We start from the raw sequence: 25,051 nt of genomic DNA, 5'->3' as shown, positions 1-25,051 counted from the left end.
ACACATGCCAGGTGAGCGCACTACCGCTTGAGCCACATCCCCAGCCCTTTACCAGCACTTTTTATTTTTTATTTTAAGAAAGGGTCTTGCTAAGTTACTGAGGGTCTCACTAAACTGCTGAGGTTATCCTTGAACCTGTGATCTTCCTACCTCAGCCTCTTCTGAGTCACTGGGATTACAGGTGTGTGTTACTGTGCCTGGCTCCCTTTTCCTTCTCCAAAGCAAACCCTTCTCCCCTACTCTGCTTCCCAGTCATTCTTATTGATGCCAAGAAACTAGAGGCCTATAGATATTATGTAATTCTGCTCATAAGTGGCAGGGTCCAGGCTTGTCCAACTCTACCATCCAGCTGCTTTTCACAACTTAAGTATTACAAATAATACTACAAGGCAGATGACAGGACAGCAGAAGTATTTCAATATGGATGTTAAACAAGGTCTAGCACATTTAATATAGAAAGACTTATTATAAACAATAAGAAAAATCAAACACTGCAACAGAAAGATGAACACAGAAAAGGCACAAAGCAAATCAGAAAAGAAAATGCACTGATAATATGCATGTGAAAAATGTTCAATCTTAGTTAATATTACTTACTTAATATTCAATTATACAATATTAATTAAATGTAAATTAATACAAGAAGAAACCACTTCTCACCTATCAAGTGAGAAATATTACAGTTAGAAGGGTGAGAGAAGCCAGGCACTGTGGCACACGCCTATAATCCCAGCAGCTTTGGAGGCAGAGGCAGGAAGATCACATCTTCAAAGCTAACCTCAGCAAATGAGCAAGGCCCTGTCTCAAAATAAAAAATTTAAAAGGCTGGGGATGTTGCTCAGTGGTTAGGTACTGCTGATACCAAACCAGAAAGAAAAAAAAAAGGTGAAGGAAATGGGGATTTTCATGCACCGCTAGTAGGAGTCTATGTGAAAGGCTATTTTGCAATACATGCTGCTAAGTCAAAAACGTGTACACTCTCTGCCCTAATAATCCTACTTCCAGAATTTGATCTAGGGAAATAACTTTGGATGTGTAAGCTACAAGGTTGTTTATCACCCTATTGTTTATAACAGTAGAAAAACTGGAGACAGAAAAAACAATGTCCAACAGGAACTGGCTAACCAAATGGAGGAAACATCTTTTATTTTATAGGACTGTTGTAAAGATTTTATTGATTAAATGAGATCATGTATGTAATGCCTGGCATTTTGTGTAATGATAAATAATAGTTACTCTTATATCAAATTTATAAGAAGAAATCTTATTTAGAGATTTAAATTCCATTGCTGATAATGACATGACGTAGTAAGATAAATAACAGGTTACACTAGTGTATAAAGACTACATTGTTTTATTTTACTGCTAGGGATTGAACCCGGGGCCTCATGCATGCTGAGCACATGTTCAACCACTGAACCACACCCAGTCCCTTGTTTCATTACTTTTCATATCAACACAGAAACACATATGCATACTATGTATGTCTATATGTATTAAAAATTATAACATTTTTTAAAATGGATGCATACTATAACATTAACAGTGGTCTTGTTGGTAAGATTTTATTTATTTTTTTGGTACTGGAGATTAAACCCAGAGGAGCTTTACCACTGAGCTATATCTCCAGCCCTTTTATATTTTGAGATAAGATCTCATTTTTTTTTTTTTTAATTTTGAGACAGGATCTCATTAAATTGCCCAAGCTGGTCTCAAACTTGTGAATTCCCTACCTCAGCCTCCTGAATCACTGGGATTACAGGTGTTCAATACCCTACCCAACAAAGATTTTATTTTTATTTTGTGATTTTCATAGTTTCTGATAATTTAATAAATGTATATTACTTGTTTTTTTCAGGGAGGGGTACAGGGGATTGAACCCAGGGGCACTTTACCATTGAACCACAACCCAGGCCTTTTTTTAAGGTTTTATTTTTGAGACAGGGTCTCGCTAAGTTGCTTAGGGCCTCCCTAAATTGTCCTTTTTACTTTCTTATTTTGAGAAGGGTCTTGTTAAATTGCTGAATGTCTCATTAAATTGCTAAGGCTGGCAATAATTTGTGATTCTCCTGTCTCAGTCCCGAGTTGCTGGGATTATAGGCAAATACCACTGTGCCCGGTATGTATCGCCCTTTTAAAGAGAAAGATAAAAAATTAAGTGAATTGTATTCCTTTAGAAAAAAATAGGAAATGTTCAGCTAGTCTATTTTTTTCAAGATAAGAGAGACAGAGTGAGAGAGAGAGAGAGAGAGAGAGAGAGAGAGAGAGAGAGAGAGAGAGTTTTTTTTTTTTTTAATATTTATTTTTTAGTTTTCGGCAAACACAACATCTTTGTTTGTATGTGGTGCTGAGGATTGAACTCGGGTCACACGCATGCCAGCGCTACCGCTTGAGCCACATCCCCAGCCCCAGCTAGCCTATTTGGTCAAAGAAAAATATTTAGCATAAAATTGTATTTATAACTAAAATAAGTATAAAATACACTTTGATTTCATATTGTAGACCTTTAAAGGTCTAAAGAATAAATAGAAAGATAAAGGGGAGGAAAGAAAGAAAATGGGAAAAGGAGGGAAGAAGGAGCAAGGAGAAAGACACACAGGGAAACATGCAGAGAAGAGGTGAATGCAGAGGCAAACTTAGTGTTGGGGGCCATTTTCAACAGTGCAACATTTACCAAGAACCTATAGGCTGAGTACTCTTTGTGAATGCAACACAACCTCTGCCGTCGAAAAACTTCTGTTCTGGACTGGGATTGTAGTTCAATGGTAGAGCACTTGTGCTTAGCACATATGAGGTCCTGGTTTCAATCCTCAGCACCACACAAAAATAAATAAATAAATAAATAGATGGATAGAAAAATAAATAAAAGTATCCATCTACAACTAAAAATATATATTAAAAAAGTTCTGTTTAGTTCCATTGTTTCCTGCCAAGTAACTGAAAAATTGAATCCTAAAGAGATTCAATTAGAACTAAGAGTCTAAGAGCCAGTGAAGATGAGACTCTGTTAAATACTTTGATAGATCTTGCTATTTACTTGAGCTATATCTTCAGTTATTACCATTTTGGGGGTCTAATGTAATTAAATAAAGTCACTTCATGACTTCACCTTGCCCAGTGCTTACAATCTGAGGGTGCTCTGTTCTGAATAAGAAAGAAAGCTACCAAGCAGGCATTTTTCTTTGGACTTCAACAGAGAAATGGGAACTAAAGAGATCCAGCCATGGGTAGAATTTCCTCACCACTAGTTAAGCAAAAAGAACAGCAGGCTAAGCAAGATAATCTCCTATGGTTCTTTCTAGTTCTGCTACTCTGCTGATTAGATTTTACTTAGAAATCTAAAATTGTTACATGCTCTTCAATCTTCTCTTCAATTTGTGCAGAGATGGGTAACCCCAGAACATCAAGTTCACACTGTAAAATAATGATAGTATTTATGTGGAGAGCTATTAATTTATCCAGTTCCCTACAATGTGAATAATCAAGTGGTGACAGGGTTCAAAGGCATGCTATGAAGCCATGTCCCTAAAACCACAAAGTGATTAAAATCTATTTAGCTTCATTTAATGAATGTGTTCCTGAAAGGTAGCAAGATTTTAATGAATAAAATCTAATCATGAGCTGGGGTTGTGGCTCAGCGGTAGAGAGCTGGCCTTGCAAATGCAGGACCCTGGGTTCGATCCTCAGCACCACATAAAAATAAATAAGTGAAATATTGTGTCCAACTACAACTAAAAAATAATAATAATAAGGGGCTGGGGATGTGGCTCAAGCGGTAGCGCGCTCGCCTGGCATGCGTGCGGCCCGGGTTCGATCCTCAGCACCACATACCAACAAAGATGTTGTGTCCGCTGAGAACTAAAAAATAAATATTAAAAAAAAGAGTCTTTCTTTAAAAATAAAATAAAATAAAATAATTTCTACACTGGTGAAATTTAAAAAAAATAATAATAATAAAAGAAATTTTTAAAAATCCAATCAAACTTTGGGAATATCAGAGGGTCTTCTATTTGAAGTAGTAAGGGTCCTTCAATTTTTAAGACCCAGAACATTTTCCTGAGAAAAATAACATATGTATATATAAAGCAAGATTTCAGAAGTTCCTGAACCACAAGTAAGAACCCACTTCCTTAAATAAACCCACAGTTAAAAGGCAGTCACAAATAAACCTTTTTAAAAGTTATGAAAGCTAAATTTTTAATTATTATGAATCTGTATTTTTACATATTTAGTTTATTTAAAATTGAATTTTTTTCACTTAGGATGAAAATTTGTGGATCAGATTTAAAACAAAGTAGACCCACAGGTGATTATCAACAAGTACTTTAGAAATCCTTACCAGTGTGTGTTTTCATGTGTTCGTCGAAGTACTGCTTCATGTTGAAATCCTTGCCACACCACTGGCACATGAACTGTTTGTGCCCAATGTGGATGCTCATGTGGGAGCGTAGTTGGTACTTGTACTGAAACCTTTCGTCACAGTTCTGCATTGGACATAGTGAAGATTTTTTAATGCCAATCACAGAAGCTTTACCTGAGACCACCCTAACACAATCTCTGACATTAGGTCTATTTCTCATACTCAAAATAGAACCTGCTCATGTCAGCTACTTGGCTTTGCTATGTTTCTGCAGCTGAGTTATGAATAAAAGGGATTTTTTCCATATAATTATTACTGGAGCATACTCAACTTCTGTGAATCACTGAGAAGGAAAAAATAAGTCATTACATGCTATTCCCAAGTTAATCTAAGAGAGTTAACCATGTGTTAAATAGGACATTTCTCTTCCTGGAAGTGAGAGTGCACACAAAGCTCAGTGTGCCTCTGAAGCTTCTGTGGCATGTGGCCATGCACCTTGTACCTCAGCACCTCACTCTCATTGCTGCACCATCTATACAACGTTAGCTCTGGACCTGGCCTATGGGGTGACATAGTCCTTACCTCACATCTGAAGGGCTTCTCTCCAGAATGCTGTAAGGAATGCACCTTGAGTGACATACTGCGTTTAAAGGATTTTCCACAGGTTTCACATGTAAATGGCATGTCTTTCGTGTGTGCTGCAACATAGAACACACTTACACTCAAAATAATTCTACCAAAAAAGCTCAAAGTTGAAAGCCAGATGTACTGTAAGGTAACTATGCCATCTTAACTTTTTACACTTTTTTTTGGTGACACTTTAATAGTATACTCTGAAGAGAAAAATAACGAAGTTAAAAAGAAATCTGAGTGTGGAAAACTACACCATCCAATTTGGTGATGCTTACTGAAAACATGCTGTATTTAGTCTCAACATGTCAAAACTGATTTTAAGTACAGCAATTCCACATATCTTGCCCAATCCAGAGCATAAAGCACACCAAGGAACAAGAGGAAATTATAGGTGTGAGAGAAAGAAGCAGAAAAAACTTACCAACCATGTGTTTCCGCACGTGAGCCATGGTATAAAATTTCTTCTCACAAATTTCACAGGAAAATTTCTTTTCTGCATATCCGTGGACAATCTTGATATGTTCATGAAGGGACCAGAGTTTCTTGAACGATTTGTTACAGGAAACACACTGAGCAGGATAAATAGGAATAATCTTTATTTACTTTATTTATGGCAGAAAGCCATACTGGCCTCCTGGCAGATGAAATGGATGTGCTTTAGATTCACAGCACAAGGCCGGAATCTAAACAAATGCTATTCCACCGTGGAGTCCAGATTCCAGCACCAACATCTATATGTTCTATTTTACAAGATGCATCTTTTAGAGAGACTTTAGGAATATGATAACAATTGCAAAAAGTAAAACAAGAAGTGGAAGTTCCACTAATATCAAAGATGTGACTGCTATTATCAAGTTAGTGTTGTACCTACAAAAAGAACCTTCAGGTTTATTTAGTCTGTGGATTACCCAGGGTGGCTGCCTCTCACACGTGAGGCACTATGCAGTTAATAGGCGTTGACCAGAAAACACAAACTAATTTTAAATTATGATAAATAAAAATAAAACAACATATAACAATGGTTATAGATCTGCAGAAGTACAAAAATATTTTTATACCTTAGACAATGCATTTGGAGCCCTCATTAACAAGTGAGATTTTGTTGTATTTTCCCAAATCTAATCTACTCCATTAAACATTTCCCTCTGGTAGAAATTAGTATAACCTCTAAACTGTTAGCATCATTCCTCCTTTTCCCCTACAGCCCTGTTCCAGATCTGTCTTACATGTATCTATAGGAAAGACATCACACTGCCTAGTCTCTTATGTCATGGAGCTTAGAATAGAGCAACAAAATAAAATATTTCTGGTTAAAGAAAAACAATATCCAAAAGTTCTTGGTAATCAATAGACCTTGCAATACTTAGAAAACAAGTTAGTGTTCTCTGTAAATAAAGATCTCTGAACATCACTGTCACTGCAGGAAACAAGAACTCTGAGAATTCAGGGTTGAAGGATAAGTCCCTGGCTAGAAAATGCTCTAGAAAAGGACAAACCACTTCCATAAGCCATCTTATAGGGCAGAGTTTTGATTTTTCACTTGTTACCAGGTCATTGGGATTATCAGGATCTATACAAAGCATATATATATATATATATATATATATATATATATATACACGAACAAAGCAGTGTTCTTCAGGAATTCGAAGAAAATTCAATTAGCGGACTCTGCAAACTCTATAAACACAAGTTTAAACATACCATGATGAGGAATAGTAAGGCAAGTCACATACAAAAAAAAGATCTTTAAAATATTTTTTATCCTGTAACTAAAAGCAAAGTTAAGCAAAGTATTCTATAACTAAAGATCAGGAATACTTTTTTAGACATGAATCATTAAGGAATCCAATTCTGACCCCTAGGGTGCAGCATTACCCTCCCGCTGGCTTTAAACGCTGTAACCAATTCACACCCTAGAGAGGGCACTCACTGGCACTGGCTGTTGCTGAAAGACAGAGGAGCCATGACTCAAATCTTCTTTTATTTACCACGTGTCAAAATCAAGTCACAATTGATAGACCAAAAAACAGTGGATCTTTAGCAAATGTAATTTATATTTTTAAAAATTCACTTTAAAGTAAGGCAATGACTTCAGTTGATTAAAAGCAATAAAAGAAAAGTAAAAATTAAAAATGATCACTAACATAAGCAGCACTCCAAAAAACAAAGTAAAACAATTTATCTTTTAAAAGGTTAGCTTAAATACAGCACAAAATATTTCTACTGTACACATCTTAGACTTTCAAAGACTTACCTTTTATGAATATCCATTAATATGCAAACAATACAGCTGCAATCCACACAACCTAACATAATTAGCACACCTCTTAACCTACCACAACAGTCCTTTCAAGACTCCAGCCTGGTTTGAATACCATGTTTTGTTACCTTAATAATACTGTATAGTAGCATTACGAAATCCCACTGCAGGTGGGCAACATTTTCAACCAACTCAGCCTCTGTTTAAAGTTTGCATATTCCCTTGGGCTCAGCCTCTTGACAAATTTAGTGTTGTCATTTCTCCACTGGTAAAAAGCAAACTCACTCCTGGAGGTCTTCCATTTCCACCGGTCTGCGTCATTATGGCTTTTGTCCCCATCAGCTGCACTAGATTCTGGCATCCTTTTAAATAGAAAGGGAGCTTTCTCTACTCCTGACCTTTACTCAACGTTTCCCACCTTGACAGAAAAGATGCCAGAATGAATTATATCACATGTCCTACAACAGTGAATCTCAGGGCAAAGTCGATGCTGACTTTACGTCCTCGTCAATCATCTCTAAGAGATCCCCCTTCCAGTGTACCTGGGTTCCCACTAGTCCAGCATTAGTTAAATGTAATGCTTTTGAAATACAATGTTAAGCCTTGGTTTTGAAAAGACCCAAGCAGAAGCTTCTAAAATGATAAATTGGTGAAATCTGTCCCTTCAGCCTCCTATTGTATTTATTCTCTTGGGCAGACACCAGATGAATCTGAATAGCCAGGTTCTATCCTGGAAAGTTTGCCCTCTCGGTGATAAGACCTACCTGAATGTTTTTTTCACAGTCTGTTTGCTGGTGAAGGGACAGCTCACTTTCCAGGACAAACTTCTTGCCACATTTATCACAGATCTGCATGCGCCTGTGAGTAACGTTCATGTGCTTCTCCAGGTACCATCGAGTATTAAACACCCTGGGGCACTTCTCACAGGTCAGAGTCTCTTTCTCTTCACACTTAGCTTTCTGGACTGGTGCTTTGGGCTCCTTTGTGGCCCGCTTCTTACGCTTAGGTGGCTCTACACTCTTCCTACGCCCTCTGGTAGCTCTGGGAGTAGGGGAAGTGGTAGCTGCAGCAACAGAGGCAGCTCTCCGCGTTCGCCTTTGTGTAACATTGACTTTCTCCACTATCTTCTCCTTTTTCTTCTGCCTTTCATTCTCTCCGTAGTCATTGCTGTCATCAGTGGCTTCTTCCTCACTCTCTTCCTCTTCCTCCTCACTGCTCGTCTTAAGAACAGGAGTCTCTTTGGACTGAGAAGAGACACCCTTTTCCCCTTTAGATACATTTAATGTTTGATTATTAAGGTTTACCTCCACTATGATCTGCTCCCTTTTGTAAGAGACTTCCTCCTCCTCCTCCTCCTCCTCCTCTTCCGAGTCATCAGAATTCTCCCGGTCTTCTTTGACAGCATGCACGTCAGACACTGCTCTTGTCTCCCTGAAATATGGCTGTTCCTCCGTCTCATGGAGATGTGGTTTGCTCATCTTGGTGTCCACTAACACAGAATAAGGACTTCCTGATTCCCTTTTGTACACTTTGGTGGACAGGTCAAGTTCTTGGTTGGCACCATGATAAAAAGTAGATGGCACTTGACCACGGCGGCTCTCTTCTTGTGCCATCCCTGCTACATGCACAGCACAGTTTTCAACCAGTTCCTGACAAGAACTGGCTGTGTGGCTCATGGGTAAGTGGCCCAATTTATTAAGCAGTTCAGAGTATAGAGAATTAATTTTAAAATAAGGTAATTATTAGGACTCAAATCTTTTTCCATTCAGAGAGAATTACTTAAATGAAAAAAAGATATTACTGGAACCTCTGTGCAATTCTTCCAGTGTCACAGCACCAAAACATAAGAAAAAGGGTTTGGTATTATGGCAAGAGCAGAGCACAGGTGATTTTCTTCTGAAGAGAGCTGCAAGGAACTTGGAGCATCTTATCTACAAAGAGAAACAAAGAGGAAAAAAAAATCAGATATCACCATTTCCTTTTTATGGCTTTTATCACAATAACAACTTAAAATTAAAAACATAACAAACATAAGTTAAAATTATTAAGCTCCTTACATATACAAGGCTTTATATGGTTAGATGGTTCAGCATGGGCCATTAGTTCACTGGCTTACATGAGTCCACAAATATTTTCTGTTAGGATGTCCAATTCACCGAGATATCTACAGAGCTTAGCACAGTGCCTATCACACAGTATGGATCTGATGAATAAACATCTACTAATGCATAGCATTTGTTATCCCAGATGCTACAGACACACTGACAAGGCAGAATACAAGGCTTGTGTCTGCACAGAGTCTACAGCCCTGTTACAAAATATCATGAAACACTCAGGATCTTCAAATAAGCTGGTTTTCTTTCAGCATCAGTCACCATATCGACTACAGTGGGATTTCAAGAAAAGTGGTTGTGGCACAGGCCCTGGGAATCATGGAAATAAAGCAGCTAATTGATATAATTATAAAAGGGAAAGAAAATACCCTTGGCTTTAAAAAAAATTATAACTAGATATAGATGTAATTGTTTGCAGGTTTAATAGAGTGACTTCAAAGATGTTAAGTATTTTAAAATTTGTTGCCTGAAAACTCAGTAGATCTATTTATTCAATAACTAGGTGATTTTTTTTTTCATGTGTCAGTTGCACAGAGGTCTAAATTCTAAGAAATAGTAACCATTAGGTTGATATGATTCCAAGAAAAATAAAACCATCCATTAAAAAAAAAAAAGACTAGAAGGGCACACTATTTGCTTTGTGACATGCCTCACATTGCTGTTTAGCCAACCACTTAACCGCTGAGTCATATGAACACTACTGTGAGCACAGACCCTGTGGAGCTGACAAAAGGGAAGAATGCTTGCCATACGCATGGGCACAACAAAAGATTTACTGATTCTATTTTATACTTACTGCAGAACTTTGGGATTGTTTTCAATCAAAGTAATTTTAAAGAAGCACCCATAGTTTCACAAATCAAATATATTGGCCCTACTTTAGCTACCTTGAGTCCCATTCCTCAGAGACAATAATGCAATTTTAGCTGTTTCTTCCTTGATATTTAATTCTTACCTTTTTACATATGAATATTTCTATTTCTTGACTTCCCCCTCCACCCCGATTTCAGGCACTACACCTCATCTCTCATTATAATTTTCTCTTTTTTTTTTTTTTTTGTTCTCAACTCTCCTCTCATAAAATACAGTAGTATCAGAACTTTTAAAATCAGTATACTGCTTGGGACTGTGTAGTTTGTGACTATTTGTCACCTTTGTTATTGTCTTCTCTTCCAAATTTTCTCCCATTTCTTTGACCTCAGAGATTTATTTTTTTTTCCTAAAAGAAATTATTTTACTTTCACTTAATGGAATTTCATAAAAGAATGATGATAAATGCCACCAGGTTTTACTTGACATCTAAGTAGATGTAGTGATACTTTTTTCTATTCAAATGAGGAAATTATGGCTCAATTGTGCATATTTTGAGGAAGACATATATATGGCATTGGAGCAAAAGCACCTGTACTCAAAATTAAGAGAAGGAAGAAGTATGCAATCACTGAAGCAGAGCTACGCAGCCAATATCAGAAGTATGGCTAGAAAAGAGTCATGGATATGGCTAAGGAACATGGAGGTGACTGGACATAGATAAAAAAGAAGCAGCCTACAAAGATGATACTGCCATAAGAACCCACCAGCTGGAGCTAAAAGACTGTGACTGCTCAAGACCAAAATGAGTGATGGGTTTTCAAGCATCTGTGGCAGGAAATGGGCTAAGTGTTCATCCTCCTAAAGACAATACCCACTGTCCATTTCAGATACAGTTTAGGAGGGTCACAGGAAAGAAGGAAGGAAAAGGGAATAGGAGGGAGGAGAGCGAGGGGCAGAGAAGAAAAAGAAAGGAGGAGGGGAAAGAAGAAAGAAAAGGAAAAAGAAGGAGAAGGAAGAAGAAATAGAGGGTCCAAAGGATGAAGTTAGGGATTAAAAAAAAAAAAAAAAGGCAAGTGACCAGGCACAGTGGAGCATGCCTGTAATCCCAGTGGCTCGGGAGGCTGAGACAGGAGGATTGTGAGTTCAAAGCCAGCCTCAGCAACTTAGAGAGTCATTAAGCAACTCAGGGAGACCCTGTCTCTAAATAAAAATACAAAATAGGGGTGGGGATGGGCTCAGTGGTTGAGTGCCCCTGAGTTCAATTCCCAGTACCAAAAAAAAAAAACATATAAGTGAACTCTCTTTGCTCAGAAGGGTTTCAGAATTTTTTGTACACTCCTACGTTTCCTATTTCCACCTCTTTCAAACAAGAATGTTTATTTTTATTATTTTGTTGCTGTTTGCTATGTATTGTTTAATGTACTAGGAACAGCAAATCATTTGTCAATTTATTTTCAAAGTTTCTGGATCAAAAAAGCAACATCTGGACTCAATGAAAAGACTACTATGTATCATCTCCTCACTAACAGACCACTAAGCATCACACTCTTGCATAACTCTGAGATTCTGGACTTTGAGCTTAATGCCATGATTGCATAGGAAGTTGAGGTATTTTATCCTGGGGAAGAAGTAAGTTAGTTTTGCTTTAAGAGTCAGTAGACCAAATATCTGACAACTAGAAAGATGGACTGGGATAGATGTGTCATTCAGCAAGTACTTTCAGCTGTCTGTCTCCCTGGCACAGAGGTACCATGCTTCCTGGCCTCCCTGAAGTTATGGGTCTACATGACTAGTAGTGTACATTGGTTTTTGAACTGTTGATGTTAGTCACTTCTGAGCTACTGTATTTAATTGCTAATATATAAAAAAGATTACAACCCTCCCATCAGCCTGCATCACTGCCCAATGATAAAAGCAGAGCTCCCCAGCTGATGTAGTGAGAGAAAAGAAATCCTTCATTGTTTCAAGCTCTTAGATTGGACCTCATTAACTAGGTCATGCTTGTTACCACAGTATGACCTAGCTAATGTAGTACTTTGTGCACATATATACATAATAACATATTAATTGTCTTAGTCTTGAGTTAGACAGCAGAAAAAATGGAATTAATATGTACAAGGTTAAAAATCAGAAATATAAAGGGTTGAACACATAGGGGAATCATTTCTTTTTTTTTTTTAACTATTTTTTTAGTGTTTTTTTTTTTTTTTTAAAAACATCTTATTTTACCTTCATTTACTTCTCTTTATTTTATTTTTATGTGGTGCTGAGGATCAAACCCAGTGCCTCATGCATGCTAGGCGAGCACTCTACCTCTGAGCCACAACCCCTGCCCCTATTTTTTAGTTTTAAATGGATCTTTTATTTTATTTATTTATTTATATGTGGTGCTGAGAATCGAACCCCACAGCCTCACACATGCCAGGCAAGTGCTCTATCACTGAGTCACAACCCCAGCCCCAGGGAATCCTTTCTTAATGAGTGAGATGATATTAGTTGGGTATGGGTACTGTAATCCCAATACAACTGTAATCCCAGTTACTCAGAAAGCTGAGGCAGGAGGATGGCAAGTTTGAGGGCAGCCTGAGCAACTTAGTGAGACCCTGTCTCAAAATAAAAAGGGCTGGGGATGTAGTTCAGTGGTAGAGCTGGGTTCAATCCCTAGTGCCACCAACAAACAAAAAAAACAAAGTAAATGAGATGATGATAATAAATAATAAGACTCGTTTCTACTAAAAATTCTAATTGAAGTGCTTTATTCATCATTTTAAGGGATGAGCACATATATACATTCCCACATGAACATGAAAGTAACATCTCAATACTATTAAAATCAGAAAAACTCAAAAGAATCATGAATAAATCACACAGTCACAATACAAGATGTAGTCTAAGGGTTCACATAAAAACACATGGACATTCTGCCCACATTTTACTTTCTTCATTTAATTTTTCCCTTATTTGAGCTTTGATGATAATCTTCCTTTATTCTCTTTCCAGAAAACTTAAATTATTTCCTAAGAATACAATGACTTTACAAAACCAAAAACACATTAGGGAAATTAGGACCTTCCATTTTCCAAGATCCTACTTTCTCAATGTATCCTCAATCCCACTTACTACAGATCACCTTAATGTAGTTTCTTATAAGACTCTTTAAGTAATACATTGAGCTCTAAGACATGATACTAGAGAAAGTAAATAAGAAATAACCCTCAATGATATTGGGAGCTGTTTAACTTAAAGATATTTAAACTCATCTCTATAGTGGCATTACATAAAGCATGTTCACCTCTTCTTACAGATCATCTTCAGTATCATAACATGAATTCCAAAATGAAGTGGTTCATGCCTTAGTGTCTTGCTATAATTAACATAAACAACTTATGGGGATGTGGGAGAATGTGATGTGTAAAATATAGGTGTAAAAATTGATAAGCAACTAATTCTGGCACTCTAAAAGCTTATGAAAAATACAATTTTAAGAAAAATATACAATAGTATATTGCAGAGAGTAAAATAAAGTTTCTCAGAATGTGCTCTTTTCAATGCCATTTTTTTAAGTAGTCTAAAAAAAACAAGTTTACTGTCTTTAAGAATATTTACTTGAAGCCAGGCACAATGGCACATGCAACTTGGGAGGCTAATGCAGGGGGATCTCAAGTTTTAAGGCCAGCCTCACTAACTTAGCAAGGCTCTAAGCAACTTAGTGAGACCCTCTCTCAAAACAAAAAATTTAGGGCTGGGTATATGGCTCAAGTAGTAGCGCGCTCGTCTGGCATGCATGAGGCACTGGGTTCGATCCTCAGCACCACATAAAATAAGATAAAGATATTGTGTCCACCTAAAAGCTTAAAAAAAATAAATAGTAAAAAAAAAATTTTTTAAAGGCTGGTGGTGGGCTGAGATTGTGACTTAGTGATAGAGTGCTTGCCTGGCACGTGTGAGACACTGGATTTGATCCTCAGCACCACATAAAAGTAAATAAATACAATAAAGATATTGTGTCCAACTATAACTAAATAAAATAGTTAACAAAAGGGGGGGGCAGGGAATGTGGTTCAGTGGTTCAATCCCCAGTACAAAAAAAAAAAAAAAAGTTTACTTAAATTTAGTTTTAAAAGGGAATCTGAGACCACAACCATTATACATGCATGCTTCTGGGAAGGGCCTGTCCTAGTTGGCTCTGCCCTATCAGTGTCCTCACCAAGCTGAAGTTGACATTTGATGATTCGAAGGAGCTGATTTACAAACTGACCAAGAAGAGCCTGATTCACTCACAAGTCAGTGGGATCCTGAGGGGCTCACATTATGTTGCACAGCATTTACAACCAGCAATAAAATCTTGAGAATCCTTAACTCCAAAGGACTTGCTCTTCATCTTCCTAAAAATCTCTAACATTTAATTAAGAAAGCAATTGTTGTTCCAAGGCATCTTGAGAGAAACAGAAAAGATAAGGATGCTAAATTTCATCTGATTCTGATAGAGAGCTGTGTTCACTGATTGGCTCAATATCATAAGCTCAAGCAGGTTTTCCTCTGCCCTGGTAGGATAAATTTATTTATGTATTCAAGCAATAAAATCATTGTTTGACTAAAAAAAATTTAAAGGGAAATAATTTTGTTTCCTGGATAGCTTTAATAATTAATTTCTTCCAAATTCAACAGTTTTGTTTTTTCCTTATTAAAATATATACCTAAGCATCCTCCTTTTACTTTCCAAAGATTCCACTTGGACTAGTATTTCTAAGTTGGAAGGGCAACTGGTAAGTCATATTAATCTGCTATCTCTTCTTATTCCATTTCCTTCCAAACCAATTGTACTGATCTGTTTTCAAAGCTTGAACCACCCCTGCCCTTCCCTAACCTGGTCCTGATGAATGAGTTTCTAAAACATAAAACTATCCATGAGGAGCAAGCCAAAACTAAAGCTATAAAGAAACTAAAAGGAACAAGGAGGGGAAAATAAATGCATATCAGCAGAGTTCTTCCAAAGAGAATGATCCACTAGGAAGAAGGACAGGGTGACACTTATTTGTTGTGATAGGAATGATCTGATGCTTTATTTTCATATACATATACTTTTTTAATTGTAGATGAACACAATACCTTTATTTTATTTATTTATTTTTATGTGGTACTGAGGATCAAACCCAGTGCCTCACACATAATATACAAACGCTCTACCATTGAGCCAAAACTCCAGTCCAATGGTCTGAAGCTTTATTCAAAAGGTTTGCTACTTTTGCAGAAGACTTCTCACTATGGCAAGTGCTCTACCAGTTAGCTGCATCCTCATCCCCAATAACTGGCCATCTCTTCTTTCTGCAAGCCCTGTATTCTTTGCTAACTGAACAATTTAAACTGCCACATGTTCAGGAATATCCTGCACCATTATGTCATTCTGATTTTTCTTGCTAGAAATGAACTTGTTTGCTTTCATTTCTGCCCATCTAAAATTTTAATACCTACTCTTCAAAGTGTTTCTGAAATGTACTATTCTTCATAAAGTTTTTCCAGATTGCCCCCCAGTACATGTTATTTCTCTCTTCTAAACTTTCACATTGCTTTATGCCATTTGTTTTGCATATGGTAGATGTTAAAAAATAATTTGACCATCCAGAGATGTTGAAAATAGTTGTTATTTGGCAAATGTGTTATTAACAAACTTTTCTAATATGGAGAATGAAGTGAGAAGTCTTCTGCAAAAGTAGCAAACACAGTAAGAAAAATATACAATTAGGCAAGACAGAATATATTTTTTAAAAAGTAAAAAAAAATTAAAGTAGAAGAAAATAAGCATAAACCAGCTACAGTGGTATGCACCTGTAATCCCAGTGACTCAGGGAGTCTGAGAAGGTTCAAGGCCAATCTGGGTAACTTAGTGAGATCCTGTCTCAAAATTAAAAAGGCAGTAGAAGCCAGGCACATTGGCACATCCCAGTGACTCGGGAGGTGAAGGCAGGAGGATCACAAGATCACAGCCAGCTTCAGCAATTTAGTGAGGTCCTAAGCAAGTCAACAAGTCTCAAAATAAAAAGGGCTGGGGATGTGGCTCAGTGGTTAATCACCCCTGGGTTCAATTCCTGGTACCAAAAAAAAAAAAAAAAAAAAAAAAGTAAGTACAAATGTTCTTATACTAAATTCTGTGATATATCAGTATTGACTAAAAGACAATTTAAAATATATGAATTCTAATTTTTTAACTTTCTAAAAATAAGGATGTGTTCTTATGAGAAAAATATTTAGTTTCCCTGCTAAATACTCAGATCCACAGTAAAATTTTATTCATTTTCTTTTTTTAAATATTTATTTTTTAGTTGTAGTTGAATACAATACCTTTATTTTATTTATTTTTATGTGGTGCTGAGGATCAAACCCAGGGCCCCCACATGTGTTAGGCGAGCGCTCAATTGCTGAGCCACAACCCCAGCCCTATTTATTTTTTCTTAATGTAGTACATCCTCTTTGTCTGAAATGAATGAAATCTCACCCTGATCTGTTTTTTTTCCTTAAACATAATCTTTAATTACAAGCAACTTTTCAGTACACCTAATGGTGTATATTCGAAGACTACTTACGATGCTAAACTGCTGTATAATTTCATTTTATTTTTTATGGCATTGGGGATTGAACCCAGGAGTATTTTATTTAAACACTGAGATACATCCCTGGTCCTTTTATTTTTTATTATTATTATTTTTTGAGACAGAGTCTTGCTAAGTTGCCCAGGCTGGGCTTAGATTTGTGAATCTCCTGTTTCAGCCTCAGGAGTCACTGGGATTACAGTGTATGCCATCATTGCTGGCACCAGAGTTCGTTTCTAATTCAATTTTTGGTAGTCAATCCTTAAATTTTACCAAGTTATATTTTAGTAGTCTACCAACCTGAAAAATGAGAGCCAAGAAAACAAACTGCAAAACTGAGAAGACTTGGTAAATTCTACTCTCTGACTTATAAAATTCATATGGTGATTATAATAATTTGAATTATGTGATATAGTTTATAAATATGATAAATCACATTTATCACATATTTGTTAACTATTTATTAACTGTATACTATGTGTTAGGGATTATAGGAACCCGAACCACCATAAAGGTGATCAAAGGTTTACCTGGGAAGACAGACAAAAAAACAGCAAAGTGGTTAAAAGCAAAAACTCTGAAGCGAGACGGTTTATATAGATCTGGCTCCTGGACCGGAAAGGTAGCTCAGTGGCAAAGTACTTGTCTAATATGTGTAAGGTCCTGGATTTGATCCCCAGCACTGCAAAAGAAAATATGGCTCCAACACCTACTAGTGGGGGAGCTTGGGCAAATTACTTAACCTATGTATGTCTTGTTTTGTGTATCTATAAAAAGGAGATATAAACACTATCTACCTCATAGAATTATTACTGGTATGAATGTGAGAGTACTCAGTCACAGCACTACTCTAAATGTTAAATAAATACACCTGCCCATATAACTCGTATCTTGGAAGTGCAGAAAATGAGGTGATTAACTGGCATAAAAGGTAGTAAATTTGCAGGGTACAGTGGCAAATGCCTGTAATGTCAGCAACTCAGGAGGCTGAGGTAGAAGGATTGCGGGCTCAAAGCCAGCCTCAGCAACTTAGCAAGACCCCAATCTCAAAATATAAAAAAAGAGCTGGGGATATGGCTCAGTGGTTAAATGTCCCTAGGTTCAATCTCTGGTACCAAAAAAAAAAAAAAAAAAAAAAAAAGTAATGAACTCATCAATGGAAGCCTCAGGGATGAGACAAAGATGAAGATAGTCTTAAAGGATAAGCAGAAGTCAGATAGATGGGAGAAGCGAGGTAGACATCTTGCATAAAAAAAGAAAGAAGGAAAGAAGGAAGGAAGGAAGGAAGGAAGGAAGGAAGGAAGGAAGGAAGGAAGGAAGAAGGAAGGAAATGACAGGAATGAAATCTCACAGAATTTTACTTCCTTAAGTATCAATGCCCTACGATGACTTAGACTGTTGTTTCTATTTCACAACTGAGACTCAGTTTAACAATTTTCCCGTTGTCATTGTTGGCAAGTGATGGAGCAAGGGTAAGTCTCGTGGTTAGAAAATTCCTAGTCCCAGTGTACCATACTCTCCTAATTCAGTTAGTGCTAAGCAAAAAGATCCACTTAGGTTTTAAACAAAGCTAAATAACATAAAGTTTAAAAAATTTATAGTGTTTTAAGGGTCTAAATTTTATCCTCAGCTAGTGGAATTCACACCTCTCATCTGAATGCCCTGAATGTCAAGATTGGTTCACATGGATAACATACCAATTTTCAATTTGATCCACTTGCAGTTTGTTTTGTATAGTAATTATTTTGTGAGCATGCGTATGTGCAAGAGAGACTGGGGAATTGGACCCAGGGGCACTCTACCACTGAGCTACATTCCCAGCTCTTTTATTTGGAGACAAGGTCTAGCTAAGTTATGAGACTTGCACTCCTCTTGCCTCAGCCTCCCAAGTAGCTGGACTTACAAGCATGTACCACCATGCCTGGCTTACTTTTGACAAATTAAGGACTTAAAATTTAAATTGTGTTTTAGTTCATTTTGCAACAAAATGAATAAAATGTATAAAACCAAAATAAATTTGTGGGCTTTGAATGTTCTATAAAGTAGAAGTTACAGAAACAAAATTTACAATGAAAAAAGGTTCTGTGTCACAGTAGCAGAGGCATTATTTATAAATGACCTTCATTTCCAAAGGTGTTCACAATATCAATCTAGAATACACTAGGAAAGCTACAACACTAACATGCATAAATCTACTTTACACAAACAAAACCCTCAAATGATATACAATACTGGGCCATATTTTGGATAAGCACTATATTCTTAGATGCCTACAGTAAATGGTTGAAAACAACTAATTTTAATGTAATTTCATCTAATAAAAATTTAATGTCTAAGAATTATTTTTAAGCAGTCCATTTAACCCATTCTCTGTAAAAATGGATTGAGAAATGACTGTCACTTTTAGTTTCAAACAAAGCTTTTATAAAAATAAAATTTCACTGTAGCTTTTTACATGTGCATTTAAATGAGGCTGCTATTGTGTTTCTTTGACAATATGCAAGTGCAGCTACCAGAAGAGGGTAAGCAAGGAGCTCCTCCTAGGTACTACCTAATTGCTATCAATCCTCAACAATTTCCATATTTCCATGCAAAACAACAAAACTGTGTGTATTACTTATCACACAGTCTAAGCAACCTTAACTTTCATCAATGAGTCCACCAGGCACAAAGAAATCAACAACTAAGCAGAACCTACATGATCACAATGCATTTCAAAACATTTTCTATTATTCAATTATATTCCTAAACATCATCTTTGAGTAGAAATGTAATTTAAACAAAGGAGCTGGTTTTTTTGGTTTTGTTTTGTTTTAGTTTTCGGTGGACACAACATCTTTATTTGTATGTGGCGCTGAGGATCGAACCCAGCACTGTGCGCATGCCAGGCGAGCGCGCTACCGCTTGAGCCACATCCCTAGCCCAAAGGGGCTGTTTTTTAAAGGAAGGTAATGTTTTGCGTATATTACCATGATCTTTTCCACTAAAATCTGGCTTAAATAAAATTCAGTACCCTTAAAGATGATGATGATGATGATGATAGAAGGAAAAGCAGTAGAATAGAAGCAACTGGATCTGAGGAAGGAAGGAGAGGAAGCAAAGGAAAAGTACCGGGAAATGAGACTGATCAAATGATGTGCATGTACAAATATAGCATAATGAATTCCACTATTATGTGTAATTATAATTCACAATTAACCTTTTTAATAAAAATCACCAGAACATATCTATAAAACACACACACATACACACATACACACACGTACTGGGGATTTAACTCAGGGGCATTTAAGTGCTGAGCCACATCCCCAGCCCTTTGTTTTATATTTTGAGACTGGGTCTCGCTAAATTGCTGAGACTGGCTTTGAACTCACAATCCTCCAGCCTCAGCCTCCTGAACCAATGAGATTACAGGCATGCATGCACCAGCAAAACAAATAATCTTGAGAGAGCTCAAGTCTAGCCACATGACCAAAAGAGAGCTCAAGTCTAGCCACATGACCAAAAGAGAGCTCAAGTCTAGCCACATGACCAAAAGTTGTTTTCTGGAATGAGATTATTTACTTTTTTTTTTTTTTTTTTTTGGCATTGGGGATTGAACTCAGAGGTACTTTATCATTGAACTACATCCTCAGGGCTCTCTTTTTTAAATTTTGAGACCCCGCATCAATAATTTGTTAAACTTGGCCTCAAATTTGCAATCCTTCTGCCTCAGCTTCCTGAGTCGCTGGGATTACAGGCATATTCCACAATGGCTGGCAGGAATGACATTTTTTAATACAGTAGTTCATTTCAAGATGGCTTATATGATCCTTGATCACTGTTAACTCTAATAGACAAAACATAAGTTAATAAGAAAAACCAGACTTAAAAGGTCTGTGACCCTTCCCTTTTTTTTTTTTTCCCTAACTCTGAGAGGTATCACCTTTGGGTAGAACTGAAATGTATTCATCAGGCAGGTACAGATGTTCATATTCTGGCTGCCTATCACCTCTCATGAGAGATGTCAATCTTGACTGGATCATCAGAAATCTGAATTAAAAACTCATGTAGAAAATGAAAATAAGAAACACCCTCATTATATTCTTATATATTACAAAATTTTTTTAAAAATCACAAATATTTTAGATGTATGAATAACATGAGGAAATGATGAAATTTTAAATATAGTTGATCTACACAAAGTCAAAGGGTTGCTATTGCTTTCTCACTAACAAAGAAAGTTTTGATACTTCAAAAAGTAACACTTTGAAAAGATCTTAACAGTCTTAAGTCAACAAGTATACATAGATACTTGAAAACAAAAATATTTGAAACCAGATGGGAAGATTTAATGCAAACCAGAATGTACCCAAAACATGGCTAATAGAAAAGGACAAACTGCTAACACACTACTTGCATTTTCTTTCCAGAAAGGTTGTATGTTTCTTTCCTTAGCAGCAATTCTAAAAACTTTTTGAGATTCTTTTGAAAATTACAAATTCTCAGCCAGGCAGTGGCACACGCCTATAATTCCAATGACTCAGGAGGCAGGAGGATGGCAAATATGAGATCTATCTGGGCAACTTGGTAAGACCCTGTCAAATTTAAAAAAAAAAAAAATTTTCTTTTTTTTTTTTTTTAACCTTATTGATTTTTTTTTTTTTTTTTTTTTAAGAAGTAGAGATGTGGCTCAGTGGTAGAGTGTCTCTGGGTTCAATACCCAGTACCAAAAAAAAAAAAAAAGGAAAAAAATATTATAAATCCCTTCCTACAAATAAACACAAAATTTTAATGCTGTTTCAGGAGTTTGCCCATTTTCAGACACCCACCACAAATCCCCTAGGGACCCAAAATCCAGGCTAAGAACTGTCAGAGAACAGACCTTACCCCTCCTTATTTGTGATGTATATTTAGATGAAGTTTGCAAACTGAAACTTTTCCTTCTCTCCCTATATTTCTATTCTCTGTATCTCTACAGCACATATATAATAAGAAATGAATTAACAGAATAAAAAGCTTACAGCTATAAACAGGAATGTCTGTACAAGGTCTGCAGATGCTGTCTGTTTGTAGGGAGGAAGCATAGAAGAGCCTCAGAGATTAGTACGAATCCCAATATGCTACTTAACCAGGCCTATGACCTTGGACAGATAAATGGAATCTTTGTGTTCCCTTACAAAACTCAAATATGAGTGCCTACACCTCTAAGGGCTGTTTCGAAGGCTTAACTGATCCCATAGGTCCACTTCCTTCCTTACAGAGGAGGCTTTCAGTGCTGGCTCCCTTCTCCTCTCCTATTTGAGAAGATCTTTTCCTAAAGAAGTTATAAATTTTGGATGGCAGATCAGAGGTTTATGTAATTTAAATTTGTTGCAAACATTGTTGCACAAGGAACATGAGGTAGTAGAAAGGAGGGGAAAGACTAGAAGAAAGAGAAGTTTTAGAAATGAAACAGTCGAAGAAAAATATAAATAAACTGAACTTTATAAAATTAAAAACATTTGTGCATCAAAGAGCACTATCAACAAAGTAGAGACAACACATAGAATGGGGAAATTTATTTTTAGTTGTAGATGAACACAATACCTTTATTTTATTTATTTATTTATTTACTTATTTATTTTTATGAGGTGCTGAGGATCAAACCCAGGGCCTTGCACATGCTAGGTAAGTGCTCTACCGCTGAGCCACTACCTCAGCCCCAAGAATGAGGAAAATTTTGTAAATCATTTTCATAAACTGTGTGGCAACAGGTGACCAGATGAATTAGACAGATTAGTCATTAAAAAATCAGCATAAATTGTAGAGCATTAAATGTCAGTGGTGGAAGGGAATTCCTTGAGGAATGAATCCCACAAGGAATTAATCCCTCATGGCTCAAAAAAACTGAAACATAACCTGCCCAGCAGCACTGGATGATAAGTATCTAGTATCTAGACACTAGTATCCAGATTAAAATGGGGAAAGGATCTGAATAGACATTTGTCCCAAGAAGATACACAAATAACCAAATATACAAGAAAGGATCTCAATATCAGTAGTCATTTGAGAAATATAAATCCAAACCACAATGAGATACCATTTCATACCTACTAGGATGGCTATAATAAAACATTGTAAAATAACAAATATTGGCAAGAATGCAGAAAAATTTGAAGCCTCACATATTACTGGTGGGGATATAAAATGATATACAATGGAAAGGTTTGGCAGTTCCTCAAAAAGTTAAAAGCTACCACATGACCCAATTCCAATTTTAGGCATATACCCAAGAGATCTGAAGATATTACTATATGTTCATACAAAAACTTGAACATAAAATTCATAGCAGCATAATAGGCAAAAAGTAAAAACAATCCAAATATACATACTTCAGCTGGATATGTATAACTATACAACTGAAGACTAACAGCCATAAAAAGGAATGAAGTTCTGATGCATGGTACAACATGGCTGAACCCTGAAAACATTTAAGTGAAAGAGGCCAGACACAAAAGACCACATAATCATATGATCCTACTTGCATGAAATGACCCAAATAAACAAATCCATAGAGGCAGAAGTAAATCAGAGGCTAGAGGCTAGGACGGTATAGTGAGTGACTGCTAATGGGTTCTAGGATTCTTTGGGGGCAATTGAAGGTTCTGGAATTAAATACTGGTGACAGTTAAACAACCTTGTGAATACACACAAAACCTGCATACTTTTTAAAAAGGTAAGTTTTATAGCATATGAATTATATCTCAATAGAAATAAGTAAAATGACACTAACAGGCTAAAGGTGATCTGAAGCAGTTAAATTATGTGAAAATAAATTATGATAAATATGACATTCTTGATTTACTGGCTTTTTCATAAAGTATTATCTAGCCCAAACAGCTCTGATGCAATGAGACAGAAGGAAAAATAAAATCATGGGTGTATGGAGAGTCAGAAGATCTCAACAGGCTCTATTTGGGGCTCTTCCAAACTGCTGGTAGGTTCCCTTTCTAGCCTTCAGTTTTTTCAAACATAGCTTGAGGAATTCCCTCCCATCACTGACATTTAATGCTCCACAATTTGTACTGACTATTGGTGACTAATCTCTTGCCTATTTTATCTGGTCACCTATTGCCACACAGGTAATTCCCAATCTGTTAACATTAAGAGCTATGACATATTTCCCCCTCACCTCACTTCACACTGCCATACTTTCTTTTATTGCTCAAAAATATATATATAGCCTAAGAATTTACATTTTGGCCACACTGTTTATTCTTTTTTTTTTTTTTTTTAAAGAGAGAGTGAGAGAGGAGAGAGAGAGAGAGAGAGAGAGAGAGAGAGAGAGAATTTTTAATATTTATTTTTTTTTAGTTCTCAGCGGACACAACATCTTTTTAAAAAAGAGAGAGAGAGAGAGAGAGAGAGAGAGAGAGAGAGAGAGAAGAGAGACGAGAGAAAGAATTTTCTTTTTTAATATTTATTTTTTAGTTCTCGGCGGACACAACATCTTTGTTGGTATGTGGTGCTGAGGATCGAACCCGGGCCGCACGCATGCCGGGCGCACCACTTGAGCCACTTCCCCAGCCCCCACTGTTTATTCTTTACTAACAAAAACAGCCAATCATAGTGTCTTGGTTTAACTGTAAAGTGTTCCCATGAATTCCATTTGATTCTTTGAACATAAAATTAGCTTATAAATCTCAGTTTGGGGACACCTGGGTAAAGGGAATAGAACATAGTCTTGAAATAAATTTGATCCTACTGGGATTGAGCCTACAACCTTATCCATGGAATAGGTAAGTTTTTCCAAAAACAATATTGGGTTTACCATACTTTCTTAAGGAGAAGAGGGAAGTGACCACACTTAACACTATTTCTTGGATGATTCTATTCAATCCTCTGCCTTAATCAGAAGGCATCTGAGAGCCAAGTATGGTGGCACATGTCTGTAATCCCAGCGATTTGGGAACCTGAGGCAGGAGGATCACAAATTCCAGGTTAGCCTGGGCAATTTAGTAACACCCTGTCTCAAAAAGGGCTGGGGAGGGCTGGGGATGTGGCTCAAGCGGTAGCGTGCTCGCCTGCCATGTGTGTGGCCCGGGTTCGATCCTCAGCACCATGTACAAACAGAGATGTTGTGTCCACCGAAAACTAAAAAATAAATAAATATATATATATATATATATATATATATTTTTTTTTTTTTTAAAAAGGGCTGGGGATGTTGTTCATGGTAGAGCAGTTATCTAGCATGTGCAAGACCATGGGTTCAATCCCCAGTGTTCAAAAAAAAAAAAAAAAAGAGCATTCAATAAAG

General features: G+C 36.7%; 1 protein-coding gene across 2 annotated transcripts in view; it reads right to left on the bottom strand.

The window, feature by feature from the left end:
* The window catches only part of Znf652 (zinc finger protein 652), a 76,030-nt gene that overhangs the window by 26,087 nt on the left and 24,892 nt on the right, over positions 1-25,051 (bottom strand). For both annotated transcript variants that reach the window (XM_026386750.2, XM_026386751.2), the window contains exons 2-5: positions 8,021-9,187; positions 5,415-5,562; positions 4,943-5,058; positions 4,340-4,484 (exon numbers count right to left, since the gene is read on the bottom strand). In XM_026386750.2, coding sequence (XP_026242535.1) covers positions 4,340-4,484; positions 4,943-5,058; positions 5,415-5,562; positions 8,021-8,932 — 1,321 coding nt within the window. In that variant the 5' untranslated portion in view covers positions 8,933-9,187. The remainder of the gene's footprint in view (positions 1-4,339; positions 4,485-4,942; positions 5,059-5,414; positions 5,563-8,020; positions 9,188-25,051) is intronic.

This window comes from Urocitellus parryii, chromosome 7, assembly GCF_045843805.1.
Source record: "Urocitellus parryii isolate mUroPar1 chromosome 7, mUroPar1.hap1, whole genome shotgun sequence".
Classification (NCBI taxonomy): domain Eukaryota; kingdom Metazoa; phylum Chordata; class Mammalia; order Rodentia; family Sciuridae; genus Urocitellus; species Urocitellus parryii.
Note: the sequence above shows the minus strand (reverse complement) of the source record. Positions and strands in the feature narration are given on the sequence as shown.